Here is a 27071-nt window from a genome sequence, read left to right as displayed (position 1 = left end):
TTGTGATGCAAAATTCACAAAAGATCAAAAAGGTCAATTGAAAGGTTGAAAATACTCTCAAAACCGACTTTTTAGTAAAAGTACCTGAAATTCGTGAAATTCAATGTATTTCATCGAGATCTTTAATTTCGTTTTGTCGTATGTCAATCCGATGTCAGGATCCCGAGAAAATCAAGAAAAACCGAAAAACACGGGTTTTGGGGGTTAGGATTAACAGAATTAGCATCGAGACCTAAACGTCGAGCAGTTTTACTTTTCCCGGTGGCAACTAAGATGCAATAGGGCTAGACCGAGTTCTAAACAGAGCACTTTTCATTTGCTTATCCAAATAAGCCTCTGATTTGTGTTTTCAATTTATGTTGCAACAACTAATTTGAAACATTGTTTGTCTTTTAATCGATGTTCAACATGTCCGTGAAGTCCTTGTCTACTTATTCATGATCTATAGTAAACCAAATAAAAAATAAGTGTCTCTTTCTACTTACTATCTTAGATTTATGTTGTTACTGAGTAAAGTTCAATAAAATTCGATGAAAATTGCTTGCTCTGATTCGTATATTATTCCAATCAATGTCCAGTAGAAAAGACCTTAGAAAACAATTTCATGGTGTGAACCGAAAATTAATTGACTTCGGCAAACATGATCAATTTTTGGTATTTTCCCTTTGTAACGTAATTTCTTACATGATGATATACCGGTAAAATTTTAAATTTTTCGCAACAAAAAGTAGTGAAAACCCTGCAATAGTTATTCTGTTCTAGTAATACACTTATTCACCAATTACGCAATTGAGTTTTTATTCGAATATTAATATGAAGGATGAATAATCTTTCTTTCTCTCAATAAATCATGAGTTTAGAAAGAATGTGTATATTCACACACAAGTCTTATTTCCCAAAAAATACGAGGCAAAAGTTATGTAATAATAATGTTAAAAGTTCTCGTTCAGTGACATCGCTGATCGTGAGTCACAACTTTTAAGTTTGCGAGAATATGACTTTTACTTCGTGTGTTCTGGGTTTGTCCAAACTGTACACAAATTTATTATATACTGCCAGATAATAATTTACTTATTACTAATGAAAAGTTTAAATTAGCAGAATATTCACTATAATTTATATTATGAAGATCTCATCTATAACATAGATGTGTTGAAATAAAATAATATATCAATTAATGTTATGGATGTTTATAATAATCGGTACGGTCGAACCTGGCGATATATGATATGATGACGAATTTAAAATACTAATTAATCAAGTATTTACAAGTGATTTGCAGAATTACTATATTCTTACGAAGTGACAAAATATATAACAGATTCATAATCTGCGGGAATTGCTGTGCGTTCATGAATACAGATATTATTTCGCTGTGTGCACTTTCGTTATTGTCTTCTTCCCTCTAAACATTAGCTCATCGAAATAATTGCGTTCCCAATATAACTCATAATTGTATTCTATATTAAATACCTGGGGATATATGATTAGATCCGATTGGATATATTTTTTGAAAATAGTTCTTGTCTTATCAGATCTTAGATCGAATTGGAATTATATAGATATAATTATGTATATAATAATATTGAATCAGATTTAACGTTGTATACGGTTAAATCTAGTTAGGTACATTGTCAAGACTAACTATATACAATATCGAATGTGATTAGATATAGTAATTCGACTAGATGCAATTATATCTATACCGATCTGATATTATGTATTATCAGATATTATTATATCAAGACAGAGCTGACCAGATATAATCTGGCCAAATATGTAGTTTCATATGGGTATACCTACGTCAGTATAGTTATATCTTGTTAGATCTAACACTATGCGTTAAGATATTCGATCACCTCAAGTTATATTTTATGGATATAATTTAATATCCTGTTAACTTCAATGTACTTACATCGTCTTCTGTATACATAATTATATCTACTTATACATAATCATATTCATTCAGATATGTTTACATTCACTGAGGTATAACTGTACCCCATACTGAAATATAATCTCATACCTGAGTGGATATAATTAGATTTTATCGGATCTTATATTCTATCCAGTGTAGCATCATAATATTACAAGTTATACTGGAGTCAGATCATACCAGACTATATTCAGATGGATCAGAATAGATCAGATAACATATTGTCAGGTCAAATTATGTGGTTAGATCAAATTAGATACAGACAAACTCGGATAGAAATTAATTCGATTCGTTCAAACGAGGTTTATTGATTTCGTCCTGGCCCCCCTTTGTAATACAAATCAACCTGTGAATTACAAACAGGCGTGAACACACATTAGACGAATGGGAAAATAAGGGTTTTTTGATGAAATAAGCATTTTTGACCAATAAAATGATAATTCTCCATGTTAAACTACATTTCACGAGATATTTACACTTTGCCCTTCAGATGACAAAAAAAATTAAATTAAAATCACTCAATTTAACTTAAAGTTATAAGCCCTTAAAGTTACTAAGTGTTAATATGCATCTGTGTAAACCTGATGATACAATTAAGGATGTGTGCAATTGAAGGATTAAATGATGAGGCAATTTAGAGTTTTGTCGCGTATAGTATGTATTGTCATCTAACATAAATGTATTATTCACGACAATAGAGTTTTTAGTTCACTTATTTATTTTAGTGCATATTGCATTCAATTTTTATTTAAAAATGTATCAAAATTTTCAACATCTCATAAATCGTGGAAGTGTAGCCAATTTTTGATGAGCAAATGATCACATCGTAATGAAACTCAAACTCTGTTAACTTTTCCATTTGTGAAGTATTTGATAAAGCAATGAAGAATCGGAGTGTATGTATTACCTATAAAGTTTGATGGTAGATTGGAAGATTTGTTGTATAACTGTAGTACGATTTTACTCAATACAACACCCAGAGAAAAATTTTAGCTAGTTTAACAAAATAGTTCGTTTTTTTTTGTTTGTCTACTCATTGTAAGATAAGAAGTCAGCATTCACTATCATCATCAATGTAATGAAAGATTTTAAATGCAGTTGTGAATGAAATAACGTGGGAGAAATTTATCAATGCTGTTTTGCGGTATCCGGCAATATTTGAATACAAAAACGTTCCATGATGTTCCACAACTGATACTTTGATGCAGAAGTTAGCGTGACTTGTGATGCAGTAATATGAGTTCGAATACCATTAAAAACTGCAAAATAATTTTTTTTTTTTATGATAACAAGGTATTGGGTGAAGTAAAATAACCAGTTTTTTTCAATTTTTGGAGACTCTCTTCCACGAAACAAATAAAAATTTTTACTGAAGTAAATCAGCTAAACTAAATAAAAGATTTATTTTCAATCTAACGGACAATTCAATTGTATGGCAATGTGACAGTTTGTTTGATTAAAACAAAAATTTAGTTTGAATTGAATAAACTTTTCTCTGAGTGAATTCTGGCATGTCACATGCAAAAATAAATTGCATGTCAATATTGTTATGAAAGATACTCGCGTTTTGCAACAGTTGAACTGAAGTATTAATATTGGTTTGAACAAAAATCCACATATATACGAGTAAAGTCGATTCTGACCCCGCTTATCTCAGTAAGTGGGAAATACGGTTAGCACTGGCGACTTCTATTTAATGCAAATGGTGCATCGCATCGGTGCAGCGTATATTTGAATACAGTGCTGCCAACAGTATTACTAACCTACTAGAACTATGGCAACTTACATCAACTTTACTCGCATGTACATAACATGTAGTATCGTTTAACCTTATCTGTAGTCTCTTTCAAAAATTTTTCGTGGAATGTGCAAGCACGAAAATTCTATGTAATGGCAGTATTTCAAGTGTCAGCTGTACTGCACAGTCATATTTCACCACTACTCGATTGTGGCCAAGTAGAGAGGATGAACGCGGAGCAGCGAGCGCTCTCTAACTTCCCAATTCTTCAGAAAGCATCGACCACACAAAACCGGAAAGATCGGAAGTTACGAAGAATCTATTATACACCTACATAAAATTTTATGCTGTAATTACCGTATTGTTACGAGTATAAGCTTACCCCGCATATAAGACGACCGCTAATTCTGAAGCAGCATGTCAGGGTGTTTTTCTTAGCTACGCATATAAAACTGGTCTGCGTATGAATTGACAACGATTTTGGCGGGTGATTCCAACGACCAAAAACCTCGGCTTATACTCGGAGTAATACGGTATGTATGTACCTATATCTGAAATACAAACATTTTTTTCACACACACCGAGCTAAGGCTTTAAAACTTTTTATTTGACATAATGAAAATGTTTCGGTTTTATAATAGATTTATTGTTATATGTACAAATATACGCAAATTTCTTTAATGATAATCAACAATCGTTCGGTCATTACTTGGAAACAAAGTTGTGGGTTGTCATTAAAATTGATAGTTAAATTACCCACCACATTTGTATTGTGTAATAAAACTGAGTTCCACTTCTTACCTCAATATAATTAAATTTAATTCAACATCACCAGAATAATGGGTACTCCTATTTATATTCAAAAAAATATTCACAACGTTGCTTGGGGATATACCATTTCAGATTAGTCTATTGATTATGGCTTTTAATACAATGTTTTTGTGTCTGGCGAAGTTTCAACTGATAATTATTACTAATTATTACATAGCTGGGATTATGAATCTACGTATGTTTAAGTTTTTAAATGATTGAAATTTTGAGAAGGAAAATTACTGAAAATGGAAATGCTCTTGTGGCGTTTAAGATTCTTGCCAGTCATTTTCACATACTTAGCATCAATTTTGTCTTGGCTAAATCACTGTTTATTGAAGAACTAAGATAAGCAGTGACTTAGTAAACGGTATGCTCATACACCTCTTTAATAACTAGAAATGCAGCTCAATCTATCTTCACTGTAGAGTAAATTTTGCGCACAAATGCATTTGTACCAATGTATCCTACCGTACCGCACATGATACCCAATGCTAAACTGAAGAGGGCCATGTAACCAAAGTAAAATGCTGTCTGAAATAGCCCATACATTCTGAAACAGAAAATAAATCAATTATTTAATTTGGAAAATTACTTTTCAGGACTTAGTATTTGTCGATAAACGAATATCTTTGGTGGTTTCATGGTGAAAGAGGACCGAAGTATACTTATACTGGAACGTGCGCTGATATACTGGGGGTACGGACAATAAGCGTGTGCGATGAGAGGAATCAAATGTGAACACCTGTCTTTCGTGTACATGTTTAGTCTTCTAAAAAACTTCTACTGTTGTATGTACATGTTCACTAATAATTTGTATAGGATGCATATACGATGTGGATAATTGATTTGCCAAACAGTGCAGCATATCTGCAGTGTCTGACAAAAGGTCAGGTGTTCTCTTTTGAGCTATTCCTCTCAACAGTATGTTCACCACTTCAATGCATGTACCAGTATTATTATATTTCAGACGCTGGGTGACCTTTCTTCATGCTATAGGTTACAGCAATTCCGCGGTAGCACTGGGATATAGTATTTTAGTGATAGGTACCCCTAAGGACGTGAATTCTTAAAGATTCAAAGACACTCGTGCCATATGCTACACAGGTTAAATAGATAGTAGCATACATCTATTCAGGTGTACCTTAATTTGACACAGGCTCTATGACCTCATTGCGCAAGATAGGGACACAAAATATAGATATACATATATTTGAAATTCGTCGCGAGAGGCACATTTCAGACTTGTGTTTGTCACTTGTTGACAGGTGCACATAAGTCATCTGTATGTGGCTACTAATGTGTGTATATCATCGTACATTACATTATTTTTGCCAATTAGAATGGCCCAGCCGTTCATTTTAAATGACATGAAAGAATCATATTAATATTGAAGCGAGAAAAATTTGCTAGAAAGAGTACAATTTCGATAACTTTTTCAGATGAGTTGAAAAATTGTGACTTGCTGACAGATCACACAAGTCTGAAAAGTGCCTGTCGCGACGAATTTCAAATATACATATGTGTATATTCAAGGCACACGAAAAAAAAACAATTTCGAATACACGTGATGAAAGAAACTAATGACACTCTAGCCAGGGCGGCTAGGTGGTCTAGCGGAGTAAGTCTCCGGTAAAGCATCTCTAGATACTAGGTACGATTCTTGGCTCCGTCGTTAATTTTTCAACTCACCTGAAAATTTTCGAAATTGTACTCTTTCTAAAATATAGATACTGTGAAAATGAAAAGCGACTCCGCAATTAAGTTGAAATATAGTGGAGTGTGTTAGTATGGTACATATTTTGAGTTTATGATAAAAGACAGGTAGTAATAAAGTTGGAGACTAGTATTTCTGATAAATATTTATAAATAAAATATGCCAGAAAGAAGAATCAGAAATTTTTTAACCTGATCCATTCGTGAATTAGTTCACATAGAGAGTGTTTCATATTAATCGCCCAAGGCAAAATGAGCGAGATATACGAAACACCGTTTTCATACAAAATATTCAAGGTTCGAAGGGAGAAAGAACATGAAGGTACCGGATTTTCTGTAAGTGAAGTCATTAGGATCAGGTGAAGGTCAACTTGGCTTTTTAAATGGAATAGTGTATTTTTCCCATTAGAATGTGAAAGGTCATAAAATTTTGCATCAAAAAGTATTTTACCTACTTATCATTTAAACTTGACCAGTGATGAGATACGTGCCAGTTAAATTGGTACGAAGCAAGGTAAATGCCTTGTAAATGCAAACAAACCAATTGCCTTTTCTCCAACTTCGTAGATTCCACGTGGAAAATTATTCTGACAACTTTAGGTATTGGAATACCTAAGTCCTTTAAATATTTCCATGGAACCAACGAGTTACCAGCACCTTACTCTATATTAACTTGACTTACCCATATTTCATTACCAGTCAAGTTCAGATGATAAGTATGAGTACTTGTGATGTAAAATTTGATGCTCTTTTAGATGCCAATGGAAGTAGTACGCTGTTCTATAAAAAAAAAAAAAGTTGATCTTCAGCTGACCTCAGTGGCTTCACTTACAAAAAACTTAGATACCTTCATGTTCTTTCCCCCTTCGAACCTTGAATATTTTGTACGATACATTTCTTTGCTATATGTCTAATCTAATTTTGAGAAAATTTGCACATATTTCAAAAAAATGGTGAATATATTTTTGTGTCATTTATGCAATAATTAAAATGTAAGTATTTTATACAACAGAGATATTTGTTTCATTTCCGCGTATATCAACTTTGAATATCAATCAATAATTGTTATTTAAAAACATGCGTTCATACCAAGGATATTGACGATCAGTTTTTGTACTTCTAAAATAGTAGATTGTGCATCACGGAGTAAATTTGCGATATGAGCCGTAGGAAAGCGCCGAAGACAAATATTGCAAATATGTGAGGCAAAAAAGACCATGCCTCCATCGTGCAAACGATACGTTATGCAGCAAAAGTATGGTTAACAAGTTCCCACTCATCACGGAGTACGAAAAAGAGCACTTTTTCAGTACTCGGATGCGAAACTGCTTTTTTTTGTACAGTACAGTAGAGTATTACAAGTGCGGAAAGTGGGTGATTTTTGATGAGCGTGGTAACTCCATTGTGAGTCTAAGGCAAGTTTTTCAATCGCATGAAATAGTGCCACATTTCCGAACACGCGATAAAACAACGTTTATGCATGTGCACAATTGATTGCCATATTCTATACACTACTGTGCATTAATATTTCCTCATTGTTTCAATTTGGCTTATTAAACAATAGAGAAGATTATAGAAAAAAAAAGAGAGAGAGACAGGTGCAATCGCAGGTGTTCCATTACTGCCTCTTAATATGTATAGTAAACCTGTCCTTAAAGACAGTGAAATCGAATTTCGATCGTCGCACCCCTTAAATTCGTTCGAACGTACCGCTGTGCAGATGATATCATATCATACAAAATTGTTCATCTCATATTCAATTCGATGGTATTTTTGTAAATCATTTGAACCATTTTCAATGGAGCGTCTAATAGAATAACGATTTTACAAGTGAATTTGGCATTCCGAATCATTTGTTGTAATCCATCATTCCAGATCATATCATTAATTAGCCTTACTATATTTAAACAAGCATACGACTCTGTATAGGATCCGAAGAGCACGATCCCATTTATCAAGTCATCAATAGATAAGTTATATAAAGGAAAATTATTTACTTAGTTGCATGGGTTTATTTTCAATCCCTCACACATCACCCTCATCACCCTCATGTAAAAATAGGAATCGAAACGTCAGAAACAGAGTGAAAAATAGAGAGAAAGACGAAAGATTAAGAGTGGAAACGAGAGAAAGATGGTCCCATACGGTGGGACCAAAGGTAAGAGATTGGGTTCTTTTTACCGCTTCTCACGACAAACCAATAATCATAGGGCTACACTGTAGCTACCGAACTTCACACAATAACTAAAGCACAAATATGTTGCTTAACAATTTCCAAATGCATAATATAAGGAAACTCTAATAAAGATATGCTTTTTAAAACTCACTTTGTTTTGAAGAAGAAATAATAGAACGAATAAACGTAGACGTATCCAGCTGTAGAACCGGCTGCCAAAAAACTTGTCCATTGCCTGTAAACACAAAAAGGTAGCAGCTTAACAAGTTAAAGTGATAATTACTTTCAGAGATGTTTAATTTTTGTTATACAATGTTTAAAAATTGCTTATAACGCTCGCGTTACTATGTATTATCATTACTTGTAGTGTGGCTCAAAAGTTAACGTATATGAAAATAATTTCTATTCACCATCTGTAGTCTTCGGCATTCAATAAGAAGTATGTGCAGACAATGGTCACGCAGACAGTGACGATCATCAGAATAACGAATACTAATAACATAAACCCATAAACGTAATAGATCTTGTATGCCCAAAATGACGTGAAGATGAAATACCTGCAACAAATTAATAATGCGATTTCAGGATTAGCAATTCAATCATGATTTATTTGATTGATTTAGTCAAAGGTTAATGCACTAGATAATAAGACCGGCACATTCGTTAAAATAAATGTTGGAAGAAATCTATTTCAAGAATCATATTATACTAGTTTTAGAAAAGGCAACTTCAGCGCCATGTTGTCAGTAATTACGCAAAAATAGCTGAATATACCTCAGAACTGCAAACTAATTAAACGATACGAACTTTAAATGTAGGGTATCCACAAAATATGGATTATAATTCCCTTACTTTTGGTTTTCCATAGTCAAAATTCAATTATTTTCATGATTAAGGTACACGAGGAATTGAATTTAAATTGCAGAATATGTTGAAGAAAGTTAAGAGTTCGGCTTTTTCGAAAATTAACGTTATGTTTCGATTTTTTCGATTTTCATGTACGTCATTTACCATAGAACTTTAGAAAAATTTAGAATATTAACGTCCAGTAAAATGGTATAAAATAATTGTCAATATGAAAATGATACAGACATCATTGATGCAGGAAGCGTTGTAGCTGCAAATTGTGAAAACTGAAATAAATCCCATTTTTATCAATATATGACATTTCATAGCCAACACAAATTAGAAGTTACAAGTTCAACTCATGATTGATTGACCTTTAGTGTGCACTGTTAGAAATGTGCTGTTAAATGTAACACTGAAAATATCCTATATAACTCCACACCATTTTGGTGTTGATTGTAAGATCACTTGGTGTCAAGAATCGAACGATATATACCGATGATATTTAATTTAATTTTTATTGACACCGTGAATTTTCTGACAGTGTGTGATTCATCAACCAATCACTATTAGATTTTTAATGTCTTGGAAATTTTTAAGGTACGTAGAAAATTGTTATAGATTTTGAAAATATTGAGCTATAAGGTGATTTTGTTTCCAAACTCTTCAATTTATGTAGCCACTACGAAATGTGCTGTATCAATAGCTCAATAAGATATAGATCATTAAGAAATTACATTTCAATAAATATGGAACCGAACGGTAAAATTCCACCAAGTGTGATGATGACTAGTGGTTCCATAAACCACTTTTTCTCTGGTATAGGTCTCGGGACTGCGTTCACTCTACACGGAGCATCCGGTGTACCAGCCAGATTACGTCCCAGGATGGTTCCCACCAAGGTCAACGGTAAGATAACGAATATACAAATACACGTGACTGCCACCTGAACATAAATGAATTAAGAGTGTTACAAATATCGTAATGAAGTTTTGTCATAAATACAAACACAGCACTTACCATAGACCCAAATGGGATTGCGCGACTGGCGTGGTAGTACATGGCTATGAAGTTTATGAAGAAAGCAGTGCCGCATACCAATACAGGTAACAGGAATGCACTTAGTATCATTTGCTTTATCCATATTCTGCCTCCCATTCTAGCATATAAACCTCCGCCTGCATAGCCGTTAATAGGTGATGTTGCCGCATAAACAAATATTGCTGTGGATAACATAGATCCACGTTCTGTGTACAATTCTCCAAGTATAGCGAAAATGATAACGCTAAGCACTACTACGGTAACCTGTAAGAAATCATAACATTCTGTTACTATTTTTATACATATTAGCAAACTGTTATACACTCTCGCAGTTATGATATCGACAGTTAACGACCAGGAAGGCAATACTCTTATAATAGAAAGGTTTTACCATTTGGACCTTTATCTGCCAATAAACCTCAACTTTAAGTTGACTAGGCCAAAGTCGCAATGTGAAATTTGCAAGGAATTGTGTCGATCGTGACCCACATACAGCTTCCTTGTGAAAATTGTAAGAAGGGAGCCTGAAAGGATTTGGGATAATATCGACTTAAACTCGTAAAAAACTCTCCAATTTTCGAAATAGGAAAAATAATCTTTTAGAAGCGTGCAACATAATTTTTGTAAAAATTATCAGGTTTGGCCAGACAGGTGATTTAGACACCTTTTTGTAGCAACTGTTTTACGCGACAGGTTGGTCATCACCAGAGGACAATCGTAAATTCACATTTAAAGCAATAATTTAGTTTTAGACTTTTGCACTATGATAAATTTAATTCTATTTGATTTTAACTCAGTCATTTTAATAGTCCTAATATAACGCTCGATATCGTTAATTAAACAATACGAATAGGATACATGGATAAAAATGAAGATGAATTTTATTGCTGAATAGAATACTGTCAAATTTTTTAAAATTAGTTTCATTACAGTTGAATAATGTGTCAAATATTGTAGGCATACAATGATTTTACGTTAGTTCAATGTGTGCACTCGAATTGGTAAATAAAATAGGCTATTGAATTATAAATTCTGAAAGACAAATTACATTACAATGTGTAAAGTAGAGTTGGATGTAAGATATCGATGAGTCCGCCAAGTACTATCAGTTCGAAAGTTTCTTGAACAGATTTTAACAGATATGTGGGCGAATAATTGATAAAAGGACTATGTGTACCGCGGCTATCGGTCGACCTTGGATATCAAACCGACATCCGAGTAAGTGAAAAACAATTCTCAGAACCATTAATTTTGGAATGTCGCGTGGTTGATAATGTGGGAAAGGAATGTGAGGTGGTTGATGTTACACATCAGCGATATCCGAGTGGATAAAAAACAATTCTCGGAACTATTAATTTTGGAATGTCACGTGGTTGATAACGTGGGAAAAGAATGTGGGGGTGGTTGATGTTACACATCAGCAGTCGTACTGTGGGAAAGGAATTTGGAGTGGTTAATGTTACACATCAGCAGTCCTATCGTGGGAAAAGAATGCGGGACGGTAAAAAAGTTCTCGCCCCCGCTGCGTCCTCTACCGTTGGCAGGCGAGCACTACAGACTTTGACCTTCGGTCGGTAAGATTTTCGGTAAGACAGCATGATTTTGACCTTCTACCGATAAGAATTGCCGGCAAAGTAGTGCGATTTTTACCGTCGACCGATACAACTGTCGGTAAGGTTGCACGGTTTTAACCTCAAGTCGGTACGGCAGACTGTGACGTCATCGCGGAAAAGGGTTTGAGTCTGGGGAGAATGTCGGTAACAGGAAACTGCGTGTAGAACCCGCCTTGCTATGCTACTGACCATTTGTCAAAGTTAACGCAAGTAGCGTCGATAGGGACAATTTTGGCCACTCGTGGCGCTACTCGTACTCACACTCGGTCCCTATAGGGGCGTGCTCTTCATGCTTCGCACTCCTTCACGCGCTACGCGCCTCATTCTTTTGCGAGTATTGTCGATTTCGGATACGCTACATGATGAATAAACTTATCATTTGAAAAACGAGAATTTTGAAGCAAGTGACCGGGTGGGACGTTTCACGCGAGTCGTCGATTACTTCTCTCTAGGAATGAAAGTCATCTCCTAAGGGACGAAAGTGAAGCAATTGTGGATTGCGCGTGCGCGAATCTATCTTTACGACACTGATTGTGAGATGAAATCGGCTAGTTTCGTCCCGCGAAACTTCTACGCAAAGTCCCAACATTTCATGCACATATGGTGAAAAAAAAACAATTTGTTTTTCGAGCTGTCACCAAATATTGAAGAAAAAAAATTCCATGCATCAACAAACGCTCTTTTTTGTCAAATATTTCCCTGTGTAGAGAAATATTGTAATGCAATTTTTATAAGTTCTGTGGCTTGTTTCTATCTGGCACCATTGTGGAAAAATGCTTAAAGCTTATGTTTTTTTGATAAAATGATTAAAAGTTCTTGTATTACGCACTCCACTTGTTAAATTTGCCAATAATCTTGTACGGCAACATCCCAGAATTTCTTTTTCCCATTAAGCACTTCTCTATGATGTTGAACCGTTTATTTAACGAGTGGAATAAGTCACATTAACAGTTTGGTTTTATTAAATACTATCTAGTGCAACTAACATATTGTTTATTGTTAGTAATTTTATGCTACTGACCTGATATCCTGCACCAACAAGTGCTGAAAATATCATCGGATGTCCTGCAGGTCTGAATACATCTCCATGTACTTGTTTCCATCCATACTCGTCTCCCAAATCCCTTTCCATGTCATCCATTTCCTCATCTCTGCTGTATCTTGCATAATCTTTCCGTAGTGTACGCATCAATATCATTGAGACCAAACCAACCAGAAAGATTACCATCATAAAACTATTGAAAATGCTAAACCAATGAATCTGAAAATGTATCAATAGAACTTGCATTTTTTTATTGCTCAGAAAAAAGTTTGTCAAACAAAACTGAAATTAGCGGACAAAGTTGGAGAATTCCCCACTTTATTATTTTACTAACAATTAGTGCGTTCAACTGTCAACTCTGGTTCTTAGCTTCAGTTTTTTCAAATGGAAATTCACGTATATATAATAATGTCCGCAACCCAAGTTTCGCGGTAATTGTCGGAGTAGTTTCTGCCTAATTTTGAGAGTGGAATCACCGTCGGATTTTTTTATGTTCTAATTGAATTGGGTGTAGCCAGTTCTGTTAATCATATGCCAACCCTCGCATAAATGTATTCATATTGTGTTTCGGTACGCGTGAGGTAAAATAGGATAAAATGAACGGTGCTAGCTTTAATTGTAATTATTTCAACCCAAATTATAAATTAGAATAGTATTCCGTAATTTTTCAGAGTTCTGGGCTCTCCCACGAGTGAAGAGGGTATTTTTTACTTGCGTTCAGATCTATCAGAAATAACACATAAATTTTATGATAAGAATGTAATTAGTTATGAATTGAGATTATCTTCATGCTCAATATTTCCTATAACCAAGTCTCAACCGCATAGTAGACAGTTTAAACGATACATCATCCAAAGCATTGAATATACGTAAATTCTATAATTTCAACCAAAAGAACTTTGAAAATGTCCAACGCAAGTAATTTTATATTTAACAGGCTGCAACTTGGCCATAAAAGAGTTCACTGAATGAGCAACAAACTTTTTCAAAATAATTGGGAATGCGAGTCTAATTTTTGTGCGATATGCGTGATATTTTGTGTGACGTATAAATAGATAACATGCTCCCGTACTCGAAAAAATGCAACAAAGTTCTCTTGAAGAGAGGGCTTCAGAAAAAATTCTATTTACGTTTACCTACTAAAGCATGAAATTTGGCAACAATATGCCCAGCGTGTATTTTTTTCATCAGAATTCCCAGATCCCTATCGAAGTTTCCTTACTTTTCTAGTTTGAAAGCACCTAACAAAAATTTGGAGGTCTTCTAATTTGGAGTATTTGTGGTCTTGTTGTCTGGCTTTTGGAATAGCCTGAAAATTTCTCCAGTCACAGATTTGATACAGTACGTTTTCTATAATTGTGGCGGTCATGAATGCAAGTAAAGTAAACTGTACCTTCATATTATGAGCTCAGCTCCGGTTTTTAGATATTTGATTCTTTAGTAAAAACACCAAATTTAAGAAGCGCGAGCTATTTCCATGTTCATGGTCAAAGTTTAAGTCAAATGATATTATAAACACGGGTAATAAATCAAATTCACTTACCCTATGCTGGAAAAAATTGGGATCCAAGTATTTATCAAATCTATCTTCAAACTTTACTTTGCTCTGCTTCCAATTGACTTCGTAACTGAGTGGAATGCGAGCACCCTGTGTTAATTTGACCTTGTTCTCACTGGTGAGATTGACGTCTACGATTTGCTTTCCGTTGTATCCAATATCTAATTTTTTGTGTGCCCAAATATAATAGGAAACCACATCGTTGTTTTCTTCAGCCTCGCCGACAACTCCTAGTATGGTACACATTCAAAGTGATTTCAATTACTTTGCAACAATCCTGCATGGAACTTATTATAAAAGAGTTCTATTACGATAATTAGCTTAACCAAAATGTCCACTCAAATTGTAATATCAAACTCTGTTTCTCCTGAACTTTCACGTCTCGAAATATAAATTTTTTTTTACGATTTTGAAATAAATTTGGGTGAATCTGCCAACCTTTTTAAGGCCGAACCGTGTTCTTATAGAAGGATATGACAGCTCCCCTTATTACTGACATTACTCCACTCTCTCTTACCGATCCTTGTCACGGGCAATCTGCCTCACTCCATTGAACCTGGGTTCGAAATCTCCTTAACCTGAACTATCTTACCGCCAATGCACTCGATCTTACCAACAATCCATTTTACAATTACATAATATCACTCTTACTACCTTGCCGGCATCTCAGGTTAGACGCAAATTTTTCAAATTGAAGTCCTAAAAACTTTTCATCATTACATATTTAGCTCATGTTCTGCGTAACGTCTCTTAGAATCGATACTGCAGCTACTAGGAGCCACTTTCAGAAGTTTCTATTGAAAAAGTTAAGAGTACAACTAATGCCGCGATTATATGTATATGGCACCCACATAAACGACTCTTTCTCACCCGGATTTCACCATCCGGAACGGATTAGTAATCTTCTACAGGTTTACATGGTAAGCTTATTCTTAAAACTTATCCCAAAAAACGTTTCTTGGAATTTTAAAACGTGTCTTATCAGATCTTTCAATGATTTTCAGCGTGATATCAATTTTCAGAATTTTCAGAAATTCTCTGTCAAACAGTTCATAGAATAGTCTGGAACAACGAAGGTATTCTATTGCAGCTAGGTTTTATACTTGGCCAATATACCATTTGCGGTGTACCTCGTCCAGAACTTTGCATAGAATGGAGAAGTTGGCGTGGTTAACAATTTTGAGTGTAAAATCAGCTTGCCAATACGTCCAACAATGATACTTGAAATACTCGAGGAAAAGAGAGTTGCGAGCAATACGACTAGAGTTACCACTCAAGTTCTTCGAAGAAGTGAAAGTTCTCATTCAAATCAAGCAGAACCTCGATTGTTTTACAGCCAATTTTAAAAGAATACGACTGGCCTAAAAACAATAAACTATAAAAATCATTTCTCAAAAGCCAAAAACATTGTGCGGTTAGACACGTTCTGACTCAGAGATTTTTAGCTTCACGTTACGAAACGAGGAAACAAATGGCCATTTCACGTTAGAGCTGTTGGAAATTCATTACACAATAAACCATATACAGGTTTGAACTCCACAAAACGTCATCATTTGGTTGCCAGGACCTTTACGAATTACAGATTATCAAACTGGAAATTTGTTATGCTGCAATTATGCTAGATTACAGTTCCTAGTGTCAAATGAACCATGTATTTTGAGGATTAACGGTTACATTTCGCAGCTTTAGGATTATCTGTGTGGGGGTAGTTCTGAACATACATATTATATTATACTTCTCTGGGTTTCCGGAAGTAGAAATGGATGTGTTCAACAATCACGGGAAAGATCCATGGAACGTTACATGCTCCATTTTACGTTGACGTTTTTTAGTGAACTAATATTTTTCAGCCAAATTTTCATATAACTCGTACATATAGTTTTGATCCACTACATGGGAGTAGGGTAATTTGATGCAAGTCTTTCCGTGCTGAATAAAAGCTCACAACGAATGTTTCAATACCATGTTGCGATAGGTAATATGTTGTAGCTGAGTGACGGAGGAACATTCGAGAATACGAAATGCTGTACCTGCTTCCACACAGGTGTGATGTTCTTTAAACCACCTGTCTGATTCTACCACACATTTTCTTAAGTTAAGCTGTAAGTGTTCGGCGGCATTTCTTAATCCTGTGGTACGAACTCCAAATATTACTATAGCACCTAAATTGCTGAAATAAGTCAGATAACGTAATTTCAACCTTCGGAGAACTAGCCTATTTTCACATTTTCGGAGAGAAATACTAAATTATGTATTTTGGCTATTTCACTCAGGACTTACATAATCTCAGAACATTGCATAGAAGTATTCGTTTCGAGTTTTTGTACAGCGCCGAAACTTCTTAACGCAGAAAGGAGATATTGAACGTCCTAAAACCGAAAGGACACGCACCGAATCATACTGTACAACATTAATGTACACCATCTTGTTCGCATTTGACGCAGTGTTAAAATGAATGGGTACACGAAGAAACTTTTAGTATGAATATTTGTTTTATTGCGTATGGAAAGTTGACATAAAATATGAGAATTTAAGGATAATCGAGGTACTGTTGTCCTTTTTTCTACAATATTTTCAAATCATTATATTTTGCTATGCATTATCTCAATATTTATGATCAAGAATTAGTAGATAGTACTTTTAGAAACAGTACTATCTACTGTTAGAAATTTAAAAGTGTTGAAAAGTGATAACAATGATTAAGCGGTTTTGTAAAAATTATTCTGAACATAACTATTCGAAATAGCAGAAGTTGTAAGCAATGTACTAAACTTTAGTATTCTCTATGAGAAGGCGCAACGAAATGAGTAACACTTTATACCCTCTGCTACTGGGGTTTAAGAGAAATTCTAAAACTTATGGTAATACGAAAAACGGCCGAATATTTCCGAGCTGTTCCACATTCAGCCGAAGCACCAGACCGCCCTTACATTGAAGACGCGCGTTTTCTTGTATTGTTGTGGTTGTGTGTACTTATTGTTAGTTCTAATTGTGTGAATCCTATCTCCCGAACGTAAACTAATAGTGCCAATTATTTTTTGAAGATATTTGTAGTGGTTGGTTAACTAGATGTCGTCGCAATTATTCTGAAGAATGAAGTGTAGGTACCCCTACCAGTCCCCTGACACACGCTGCTAAAAGTGGTTCGCAAAATGTCCCTCGATTCTGCCGCCAATTTCCACCACTAGTGGCGCTAGTAGTTACCTAACGAGCTGGCGCCCGGTCAGCGAGGGCAGGGAGTGTGTCAGAAGTCTACTAGCGCCACGTAGAGGAACTAAAAAACGGGGACAAGACGCGTACAATTTTTTAGTATACGAGCAGTGGTGAGTGTCAGGGGGCTGACCCCTACTATAGCACGTGTAGTTTTGGAGGTTAGAAACATCGCATCAAATACTGGTTTTTGAAAATCTAAAACAAATTCTGTCGATTGTTATATCGAATTTTGAAGGTAGTATTGGTTTTAAAATATTCAAAAGTACATTGTCGTTTTAATAATTTATATGTATGAAGACGATGTTCGATGATCTGGTCGGTGACTTCGAACTTGAGTTCTAGGTAAGTGTCGTTACAGGGACTTACAGTTTCAACGTACAGTAAGTCGCAAATATCGTCGATTGGAAAAAGTAAACGTTAATATTAAAATTACATCCTTTCCGGTAGGTTTTGAGAATAAAGTGTATTGAATGATTTAGTGTTCTACGAAAAATGTTATGTTATAGGATTATGTCCTTCAGAGCTTAGATTCGGGAGAAATAAATCCAAATAAACGACCACGGCTTCCTCCGAAGCTGTCTCAGTCTTCTCAGAAGGAAAGTAAAATACAAAATCTGAAATCCTATTAAAAGTTTAGTACTTTCGTATTTTGATATTCGTTATTTCACTTTGTTTCAAATACTGTAATTATTAGAAGGGATAAATAATTTCCAACATTTGAAAATTGAAAGGAGGAAGTCAGTGAAGTTTTTTTCAGAAATTTCGGCTTTCTGCATTTCATTTTTTTATTTATAAATAAAAGTGCATAAAAATCTGCCCAGCAATTTTCACAATCACGAACACACTAGGCCGTATAAAATATACGATGCTCAGATACTCAGAGTTTCATTTGGGAAATCCTTACAAAAGAAGACATCAAAAATGCTTTTGTTTCATACCCGAATAAACTGAGCGATGGAAAGTACGGTATGAATAACAATTGGATGTGATTTTTAATTTTTATAATTATACGTGTAATAAGTGTAGTATGGAAAAAATACAAGCTGTGAGATCATTTGAAAACTGTTTGTTCTTTCCATCCACCTGGTGTTCGTACACAGTTTATTTATGTAACTCTGTGTGTGCGTGCGCGCGTGTGCCTGGGTCCGGTATCAGTACGCTACGTGACGTTCATTTTTCGTATAGTAGTTTAAAAAGATCACAACGCGTTTATACTGAAACGTACAACATTTAATGTCGCTCTTTGCAAAGCTCTATACTAATTTTTGTTATTCGAGTCCATTACAGATTTTAATTCAAGGACTTACATACACTCTAATTCTTTTAATGTAAAATTCTAATATTCTTATGAGTTATTCTAAAAAGATATATCGACTCGGCATTTTCATATTCACTATACGAATTTTTGTAACAGTACCTGGATTATCCCTAAAGTCTTATATTTTAAAACAATTTTGCACACCTAATCAATAAAAGAAATATTCATACTACAGGTCTTTCCGTGTATTTACCAAGAAGAATCATACCTTTGTATTTTGACGTACATTGGAGCCGCAATTGTGCGAATCTATTGGATCAAGCTTTGATAAGATTTGCAAACGTACAAATAAGGGAACAATAGGTAATGGTGGAGAGAATGATGTTTCGACATAACAAAGAATATTGGAAACACAACACAGTAGTGCTTACATTTTCAGTTCATTTTTAGACAGAAGAAGTGGTAGTTTATGACGCGATACGTTATTTTTCAACTCGTATTGCGGGAAAACTGGATCCAAAATATCACTAATGTAAACATTACACTGTGAGTGTACTTCCTCCAATATACTTTCACTTGCAGTGGACATTGGTGTCAAAAAAAAACAAAAAAAAAATTATCCTCGCAATTAGTTCAAAATTTTCATTTAGGTAAAAACATAAGCCTATTTAAATTGGAGCTTTTAATATTGACATTAAGAGGTAGCGCATCGCACTCTTCTATTTTACTATAAGAATAACATGGGAAAAATCGTTTCTGTTCCTTCTGATTTTTATAACCAGTTTGCAAGAATTTTTTTTTTTTAAACACATCCTAGTGTGCATGCATATGACATACGGTATTCACGTGTTCATATTTCTTATGCTTCAGTCCAGAATCATTTTACTTTATTGACACTACCTAGTTGGCACTGTGACATACAAGATGTTTGAAAATTCGAACGTAGGATTGGCCAAAATGGAACATTCGACGGTATGATGTCCACCCATGCAGAAGAATTCTCTAATATTTTCAGGCCTTTTTCTCAATACGTCATCGAAAACGATTATTGATTTAGGTGGTTCTTTGTTCGGCGTAACTAAATACTCAACGCCCTCGACATTCTCCAGTAATTGCTCTAATAATTTTTATTTCGGTTGACTGCGAGATTTTGGGTGAGCGTAGACATTTTTAACATTAACATAATTCCATTAAGGTCGATTACTAGTGTTCGCACTGCATCAATTTTATCTTAATTGCATGATCTGCAGAATATTGCAGATACACTCTTTGTCAGCAGTTCACACTGCCACATTTTCTACGCAACTTTTTGCTACGATAGTTTGTCAAAATTAATTATCAGTAGCTGAGGGATGTACCTTGAACTGTGAATTTCAAACGTAACTCATGCAATAAGCTATAAATAATGCATATATAAAGACTACCGCAAAATCATAGTATGAACAGAATCATGTACAGAAGTGAACCAACTTGAAATGACCATATTGTAGTTTAATGAACTGAGAAATAGAACGGAAAAATGGGGTCAAATTAACGATAACATCAAAATTCTACTGGCACCTAAATTATGTTCTGACGTGTCAATCTTTGCATTCGATGGTGCCACCTTCGCTCACATCTTTTGATTTGCTAATGGGATCTCCGTTGTCCCCCATTTTATTAGATATGATCATGGAAGAATTGAAATTTTGAGCTATAAATTGATTAAATTTTCAACCGATTTTTTACTACAGGTACGATAACGACAATCTGCTTACAGTTTCAATTTAGATGGTGTCCTTTCCACCTCTGGCAATTATCACGAAATGTTGAGGTTTACCTCGGAATTGGAAGTTGATGGTAGGATTAGTTTCCTCGACGTACGTGAATAAAGAAAGATGGTATGATAATGATGGATTGGTACAAAAAACGAACGTGGTCGCTTACATATATGAATTTTAATTCACATCACTTAATAAAACAGAAAATAGCGAACATCTATAATTTAGTTGACAGAGGGATCTCTCATTGGCGAACGATAGACTTTATGAAAAAAAAACCTGAAACTGATGAAGGATATGTTACTAGCTAACAACTATCCTCCATAACTGATCAACCCTTATGGTGAATATTACGAATATTAGACTATCGTTTGTAAGGGACAGACTTAACAATGAAACTAGGATTGTTTTAGGGACTCAAGATGTTTTACCAACAGTCGAACCGCAGATGCGTTTCCTTTATGTCAAGGATTTAATCTCAGTTAATTGGGTGGGTTCTGAGTAGGTTTAATATTAGGTGTGTTTATAGAAACACTAATAATTTGTCAAGGCTATTTGTTTTACCAAATGATAAAGCTCCAAAAAATGTGAGCCAGTCTGGTTTACCGAATAAATTGTAATGATTGCGAGAAATGATATGTCGGTTAAACCAGCAAGCTTCTTAAGACCAGAATTAACGAACACAGACGCAACATTGGTGTTGATCCGGAAAAACAAACAGCCTTGAAAAAACATAGGGTAGATTTTGATTGTGATTTTAATTTGACAGATGTTAGACAACAGATGATTTTCTGTCAAGAAAAGTATTACCGAAAAAGGTTTATCTTGAAGATATGCCACTTTGTAAGTCATGGTAATTCAGTAAACCTCAGATCTGACACAAACAATTTACGTGATGTTTACCACAGATTGATTTCCAATAAACTCAGTAGGTAGTCCCTTTATTGGTGGAGGATCTAACTATTGATCGAGATGGTTAAACGTTGGTGTCATGATAGATTTTTGTAGTTGACGCTATGTTAGGTGTAATGTTGGTTTTTTGCTCTTGCTATAATTTTACCTCCTTGATTCCGTTTTGTTTTTGCCGGTCAGACTGTTATCACTGGTTGACGAAGTTTTTTTTACGCAAGTTGTAAAAATCTTTCGAGAAAAATTGTGCCTCAGGACCCAGACAAGTGAATAATTTATCACTTGACTTTTTGGTAAGAAAATTGATTTATTGAATTTGTATTTTGGTCGAATTATAGTGATATAATTAATATAAATAATAATAGTACAATTGTAAATTGTAATTGAAAACAATTAATTGAAAATTAAAAAACTAATTGACACTTTTTTCGAAACAATTACAAATTAAAAAAATTGGATACCCTTGAATTAGTCGAAGCCCGGAGCAAAATAAAACATCTTTTTTACGAGGCTCAAAAATTTGGTGAAAATTTCTAAAATATTAAATTGGATGACTTCAAATAACCTGAATCAGTACATACATACTCGTAACGAATACGGATGCGTAACAGTCGTACAAATGCCCTGCGAATAATCGCATGACAAAAATGTATATAGTATGCAAAACCACGTCTGTTAGTTAGTAATTCGTTTAACATTTGTACGGTGTGAACGCGAATTATCCTAGAAACGATATTTAAAGATATTTCGAGGGCGGATATTCCGGTACTCTAGAGTGCAGGTACTGATATGAACGTTGGGTTCAAAAATAAATTACTTGCAACCGAATTTCATTCTTACTCTGATTGGCTTGATGATCACTGTTCGCTTGATGCGCGAACAGACTGTACGATTTCATTCAACAAAAAGCGTCAATTACAATTTTAATTTCTAATTGATTCGAAAAAGTATGTTAATTATATTTTTGAGTTGTAATTGATTCGAAAAAAAGTTCCAATTACTTTTGTGATTTGTAATTGATTCGAAAAAAAGTGTACTTTACTTTTGTAATTTGTAATTATTTCGAAAAAAGTGTGAATTACTTTTGTAATTTGTGATTGATTCGAAAAAAAATGTCAATTACATCTGTAATTTGTAATTCATTTTTTCAATTAAAAAATACAATTGTAATTTATAATTCACTTTTTTCAGTTACAAAATACAATCGTAATTTGTAATTACTTAATTACAAATTTGCCCGATACTGGATAAAACTCTGTGTAGAAAACTGAAAATTGACAATAGAGTCTTTGAATTCATAGGAACAGCAAAGCAACAAATGGAAGCTCATTCAGACCTCATTAGCAAAGCTGTCAAAAAATCAAGTAGTGACCGCCACTTTCGAACGTCGTGTACCAACACCCCCCAGAGTGGATGATTCTCTCATTTCTCATATCAATCACTAGGGGTTACCATGAGCTGGTAGGTAAAGCTACCTATTCACCGTACCTCGGTGAATGCTGTAAACGACGTGAGTAGTGATGACAAAAAAGTGGACGAGAGTAAATAAGCCAAGAGGCATACAGAAAAAGGCTTCACTCGAAATGGTATTATATAAAAAGGGATTTGGTGTCTATCATAAGTCATCGAAAAACTAAACAACAAAAAACCATTTTAAGAATTGACCGATTGATATTTGTTGAAATATGCCAAAATTTCTAAAATTACACAGATTTGCGAAGTCTTTTCGTATGGGACGAGATACCCAAATCGAACTGCGAAAAATGAGACAGCGATTGTGAATTGTGATGACAAGCTTGGACCCATCATTGCAACGATGTCGTTTACACTGGGACCTCGATTTAACGTCCTTCGATTTAGGATACAGTCCTTATCATGCCGCATTCACCGATCGGTTTGCCATGTGACGGGAGATAGTGGAGGGCACTTCAGATCTCTGCGGTCAGGCCCTTAGCACGGCATTTTACACATATATTGATGCAAGCCGGTGCGCAGATACTATCGATATTGGCTTCGCACATGAAGTACCAACACAGAATTGAGTATGTGTGATCATATATGCACATGTGATTTACTGGACCCGAAGTTCTTATTATCGCCATAGGTAGCGCTATTAGGGGGGTAAACTTTTCTGCTACGCCAACTGGCGGCGCTGACAAACATGTACACGCAAAGAATTGCATACACATTGATAGTGTACCACATATAGGTGTTGCATAAAGCAAATACCAAGATGCCACGCGGAGCCAGCCCCGCCACTATCCGTTTAATAGAGGTCCTAGTGTACCTTATCAGTTTCCGTAACTTTTAATGAGCCGCAAACTTCGTCAGGTGTTCGTAGTATCAAATGAGATCATGAAAAATATTAGGATAAGTCTTCCACATATTAGAATGCGGACGCTTCTGTCTCAAGCTTTTACACAACTAACTATATGAAAGTTGATGTACTTCCTGGAAGTCAGTCGAATAGTTCCAGTCGGGGATGATTTATTCACATTCATTCATAAACCATTCTCACAACAAATTTCCTTGTTACAACGTCATACTTTACAAAATTCAACGTTGAGTATTTGCCAGACTTGCGAACTAAAAATGGATCCTGCAGTTAACGATCAACTTGATTACGGTGACGAAGGAACCAGCTAAAGAATTCAATAACAGTGTGTCAATTGTAGAAATCTCTATGAAAAGATCGTTATCTATATACTGGCTTGTATTTTTATATTTTCATATGACCCATATTACATTATTGCCTCACACAAACTATGTTTGCGTTTCAATAGAGCAGCGCACACCTGAGACCGATAAATTAACGCGTAGTTTCAACTGCTGGTTCCACTTCTTACAATTGGTATCAACACGTGCAGTGTACTACTAAACAAATAGGGTCATCTTTTGTGCCGATACAAACACACGTATTCAGCTAGTGCAACAGAACTATTTAAGCGGAAAAGTTCAAATTTCGTCAACGTGAGAAAAACAATCGGATCCAGTTTAAACTTCCGAGTTGTCAAAGTTCAGACAGAACATTGCATGGATTGATCAGAACTCCGAAAGGTGCCAACCTTCACATTTGCAGGAAACGCTTGACAGCATATGTGAAAGTTAGTCACGTTCGAAGTTTAGATCACTCGGAAATTTAACCAGTACTCAAGCACCTTGCTTCATCCTTCTTATTTTCAAACATATCCAATATTCCATAGACCACAGAGACACTACAGCAACGCTGAGATTATCGTAGGGACTATTTACACTAAAACATATTTAAGATCCATCCAAGGATGTCAATTTTCGTTTGAGGGACACTTTTCAACAAGACCGGCTTGGTTATTATTATGAACTGTTCTGAATAAATAAGTAAACTTACAGTCAAAATTCGGCCTCTTCGGTTTCGAGAAAATATTTTGAAAATCGTCAACACACCGAAAATCATTCAAGAGTCTTACGAAACATTCGAAAATTCTAGGAATTGTGCATAGAGATAAATTCCAGCCGTAATCTCAACGTGAGAATTTCGTTAATGATGGAGACTTTCAAAAGCATTTGCGAGTATCTGTAGAGACGACGGTCATGAGCTTCAAAGGATGTTATACAAAGTTTTGGCGGCAAACCGCTAGAAAGCGCCAATGTTGAGAGGTTTTCGTCTCAGCCAGGTTACCGGCAAGGTAGAGTAAAACTACATAATTGTTAATTGGAATGTTGGTGAGTTAGATCGATTTGTTGGTACTTTAGTCCAGCTGAATGTGGTTTCGAGCTTCAGAGTCAGTAAAATAGAGTAGATTGCCATTAGAAAGGGGAAAAGAGCGGCAAGATGGAGCGGATGTCGGGTATCACCATCAAACCTTCCAGAAGAGGGTTGCGTCTCATCGTGAGATAAAATTCCAGTAACATTATTATAATAGTACATTATGTACCAAGGGAATAATCATCTTTATATGTAGGTTTTGTTTTTTTTTTGGGTTATACTGAAAGTGTCGGATCAAAATTAACAGATACATTTTCAGTTCTGTATTTTGTAGCCGTATGTAGATACTTTTCAGAAATATCTTTTCCAATGCTGCCTGAGCACTTTTCAAGAGAAATATACGACCCGAAGATGAGGTTTAGAAGTAACTCCCGAGTGAAAAAATGGTATCGACATTTGTGGTATCAAGCCATTACATTCATGGAAATTCCATGCCAAATGAAAAAAGCATTTGATATGTAAAAAGCGTACGTGTATATATAGAGTTATATATTCTTTCGAGAGAATCTTTCTTTCAACCCAAAGAAAATTCTTGACAACCCGGTTAAATTATTAGAAATCATGAATCGAGCGAAATTCTATGTAATTTTTCTTCATAGAAGAAGCCAATATCATGTGTCAAACATAGCGAGCTGGACAACCACATTTATCGCTGACTCTATATCTATACATATAACAATTGGATGTTCAGGAAAAGATAGTTTGCGAATTTCCACCGTTGCATGAACGTACGATATGTTTAAGATGACGCTTATCTTTGGAGAGAATCTTTCTTTCAACCCAAACAAACTTTTCAAAGGGTACTACAATGGAAATTCGCAAATTATTTTTTCGTGTAACACCCGAATATATATACGGGGCATTAGACGTCAAACCAATGGGTCATCGATCTAACCTCCTGGGATACTGATGTCCAATGGATTTTTTGGTTTGTTTCGGTCAAAAATGATACCTTTAATTTTTTGAAATTTCTCCGCCATTTTGTAAAATCGTGGCGACCCGAAATATTCTTGGCATGAAGATGGGCGTTTTCGAAATTGATGAAACTTTTTTGTAAAACCAGGGACTCGAAAACACATCTTTTTGTCATGATTAGAAAATGGGATGAAAATGTTGAATATTTTTTTAAATGATGGTTTCTAGTAGTAAAAAATAAAATTAGAAGAAACTTCGTGTTTCTCGATAGAATTCGATTTTCTTTTTTTTCAAGAATAAAACTAACGATACGACATGTAAATATACATATATATATATATTATATATATACACAAATAAATGCAGCGAGCACTGTGTACTGTCATCCTTAAATTTAAAGTGTACAACGAATAATTTGAGGGCGAACGGCGAAAGTGTAAAAATTATATTCTTACCCCATACTGGTAGATCATCGATATACATTTGATACCAATATTGATTTTTCACGGCGTAAACAAAAGCCTTTTGATTTTTCTCACTCAGTTCAATTTCGCAATACTCAGTCTTGGAAATATCCGCTGAAAATACAGTGCATTAATTAGTTTAACGTAGATTAAGGATTCTTGGTTACAGAATTATCAACATTATTCGATGTTTCATTGTTAATTTCTATAAAACCTGAAATTGGATTAGTGCAGAAATGGGCAACCTACTTATTTTGCGGCCCTCGCTCATTTACCAATTAAAAAGCCAGAGACAAAATGCTGACGTCATTTCAATGTACATATTTTCCAT

At 34.9% G+C, this 27071-nt stretch overlaps 1 protein-coding gene across 1 annotated transcript in view; it reads right to left on the bottom strand.

The window, feature by feature from the left end:
* Positions 1–781: 781 nt before the first annotated feature.
* LOC124302102 (transmembrane 9 superfamily member 3) overlaps positions 782–27071 on the bottom strand; it is a 30967-nt gene continuing 4677 nt past the window's right edge. The window contains exons 3-10 of the mRNA XM_046757892.1: positions 26732–26854; positions 14462–14706; positions 12898–13137; positions 10243–10527; positions 9960–10168; positions 8787–8933; positions 8528–8611; positions 782–5037 (exon numbers count right to left, since the gene is read on the bottom strand). Coding sequence (XP_046613848.1) covers positions 4893–5037; positions 8528–8611; positions 8787–8933; positions 9960–10168; positions 10243–10527; positions 12898–13137; positions 14462–14706; positions 26732–26854 — 1478 coding nt within the window. The 3' untranslated portion in view covers positions 782–4892. The remainder of the gene's footprint in view (positions 5038–8527; positions 8612–8786; positions 8934–9959; positions 10169–10242; positions 10528–12897; positions 13138–14461; positions 14707–26731; positions 26855–27071) is intronic.

Source organism: Neodiprion virginianus, chromosome 4 (genome assembly GCF_021901495.1).
Source record: "Neodiprion virginianus isolate iyNeoVirg1 chromosome 4, iyNeoVirg1.1, whole genome shotgun sequence".
NCBI classification, from domain to species: domain Eukaryota; kingdom Metazoa; phylum Arthropoda; class Insecta; order Hymenoptera; family Diprionidae; genus Neodiprion; species Neodiprion virginianus.
This window is presented reverse-complemented; position numbering and strand designations above follow the sequence as displayed.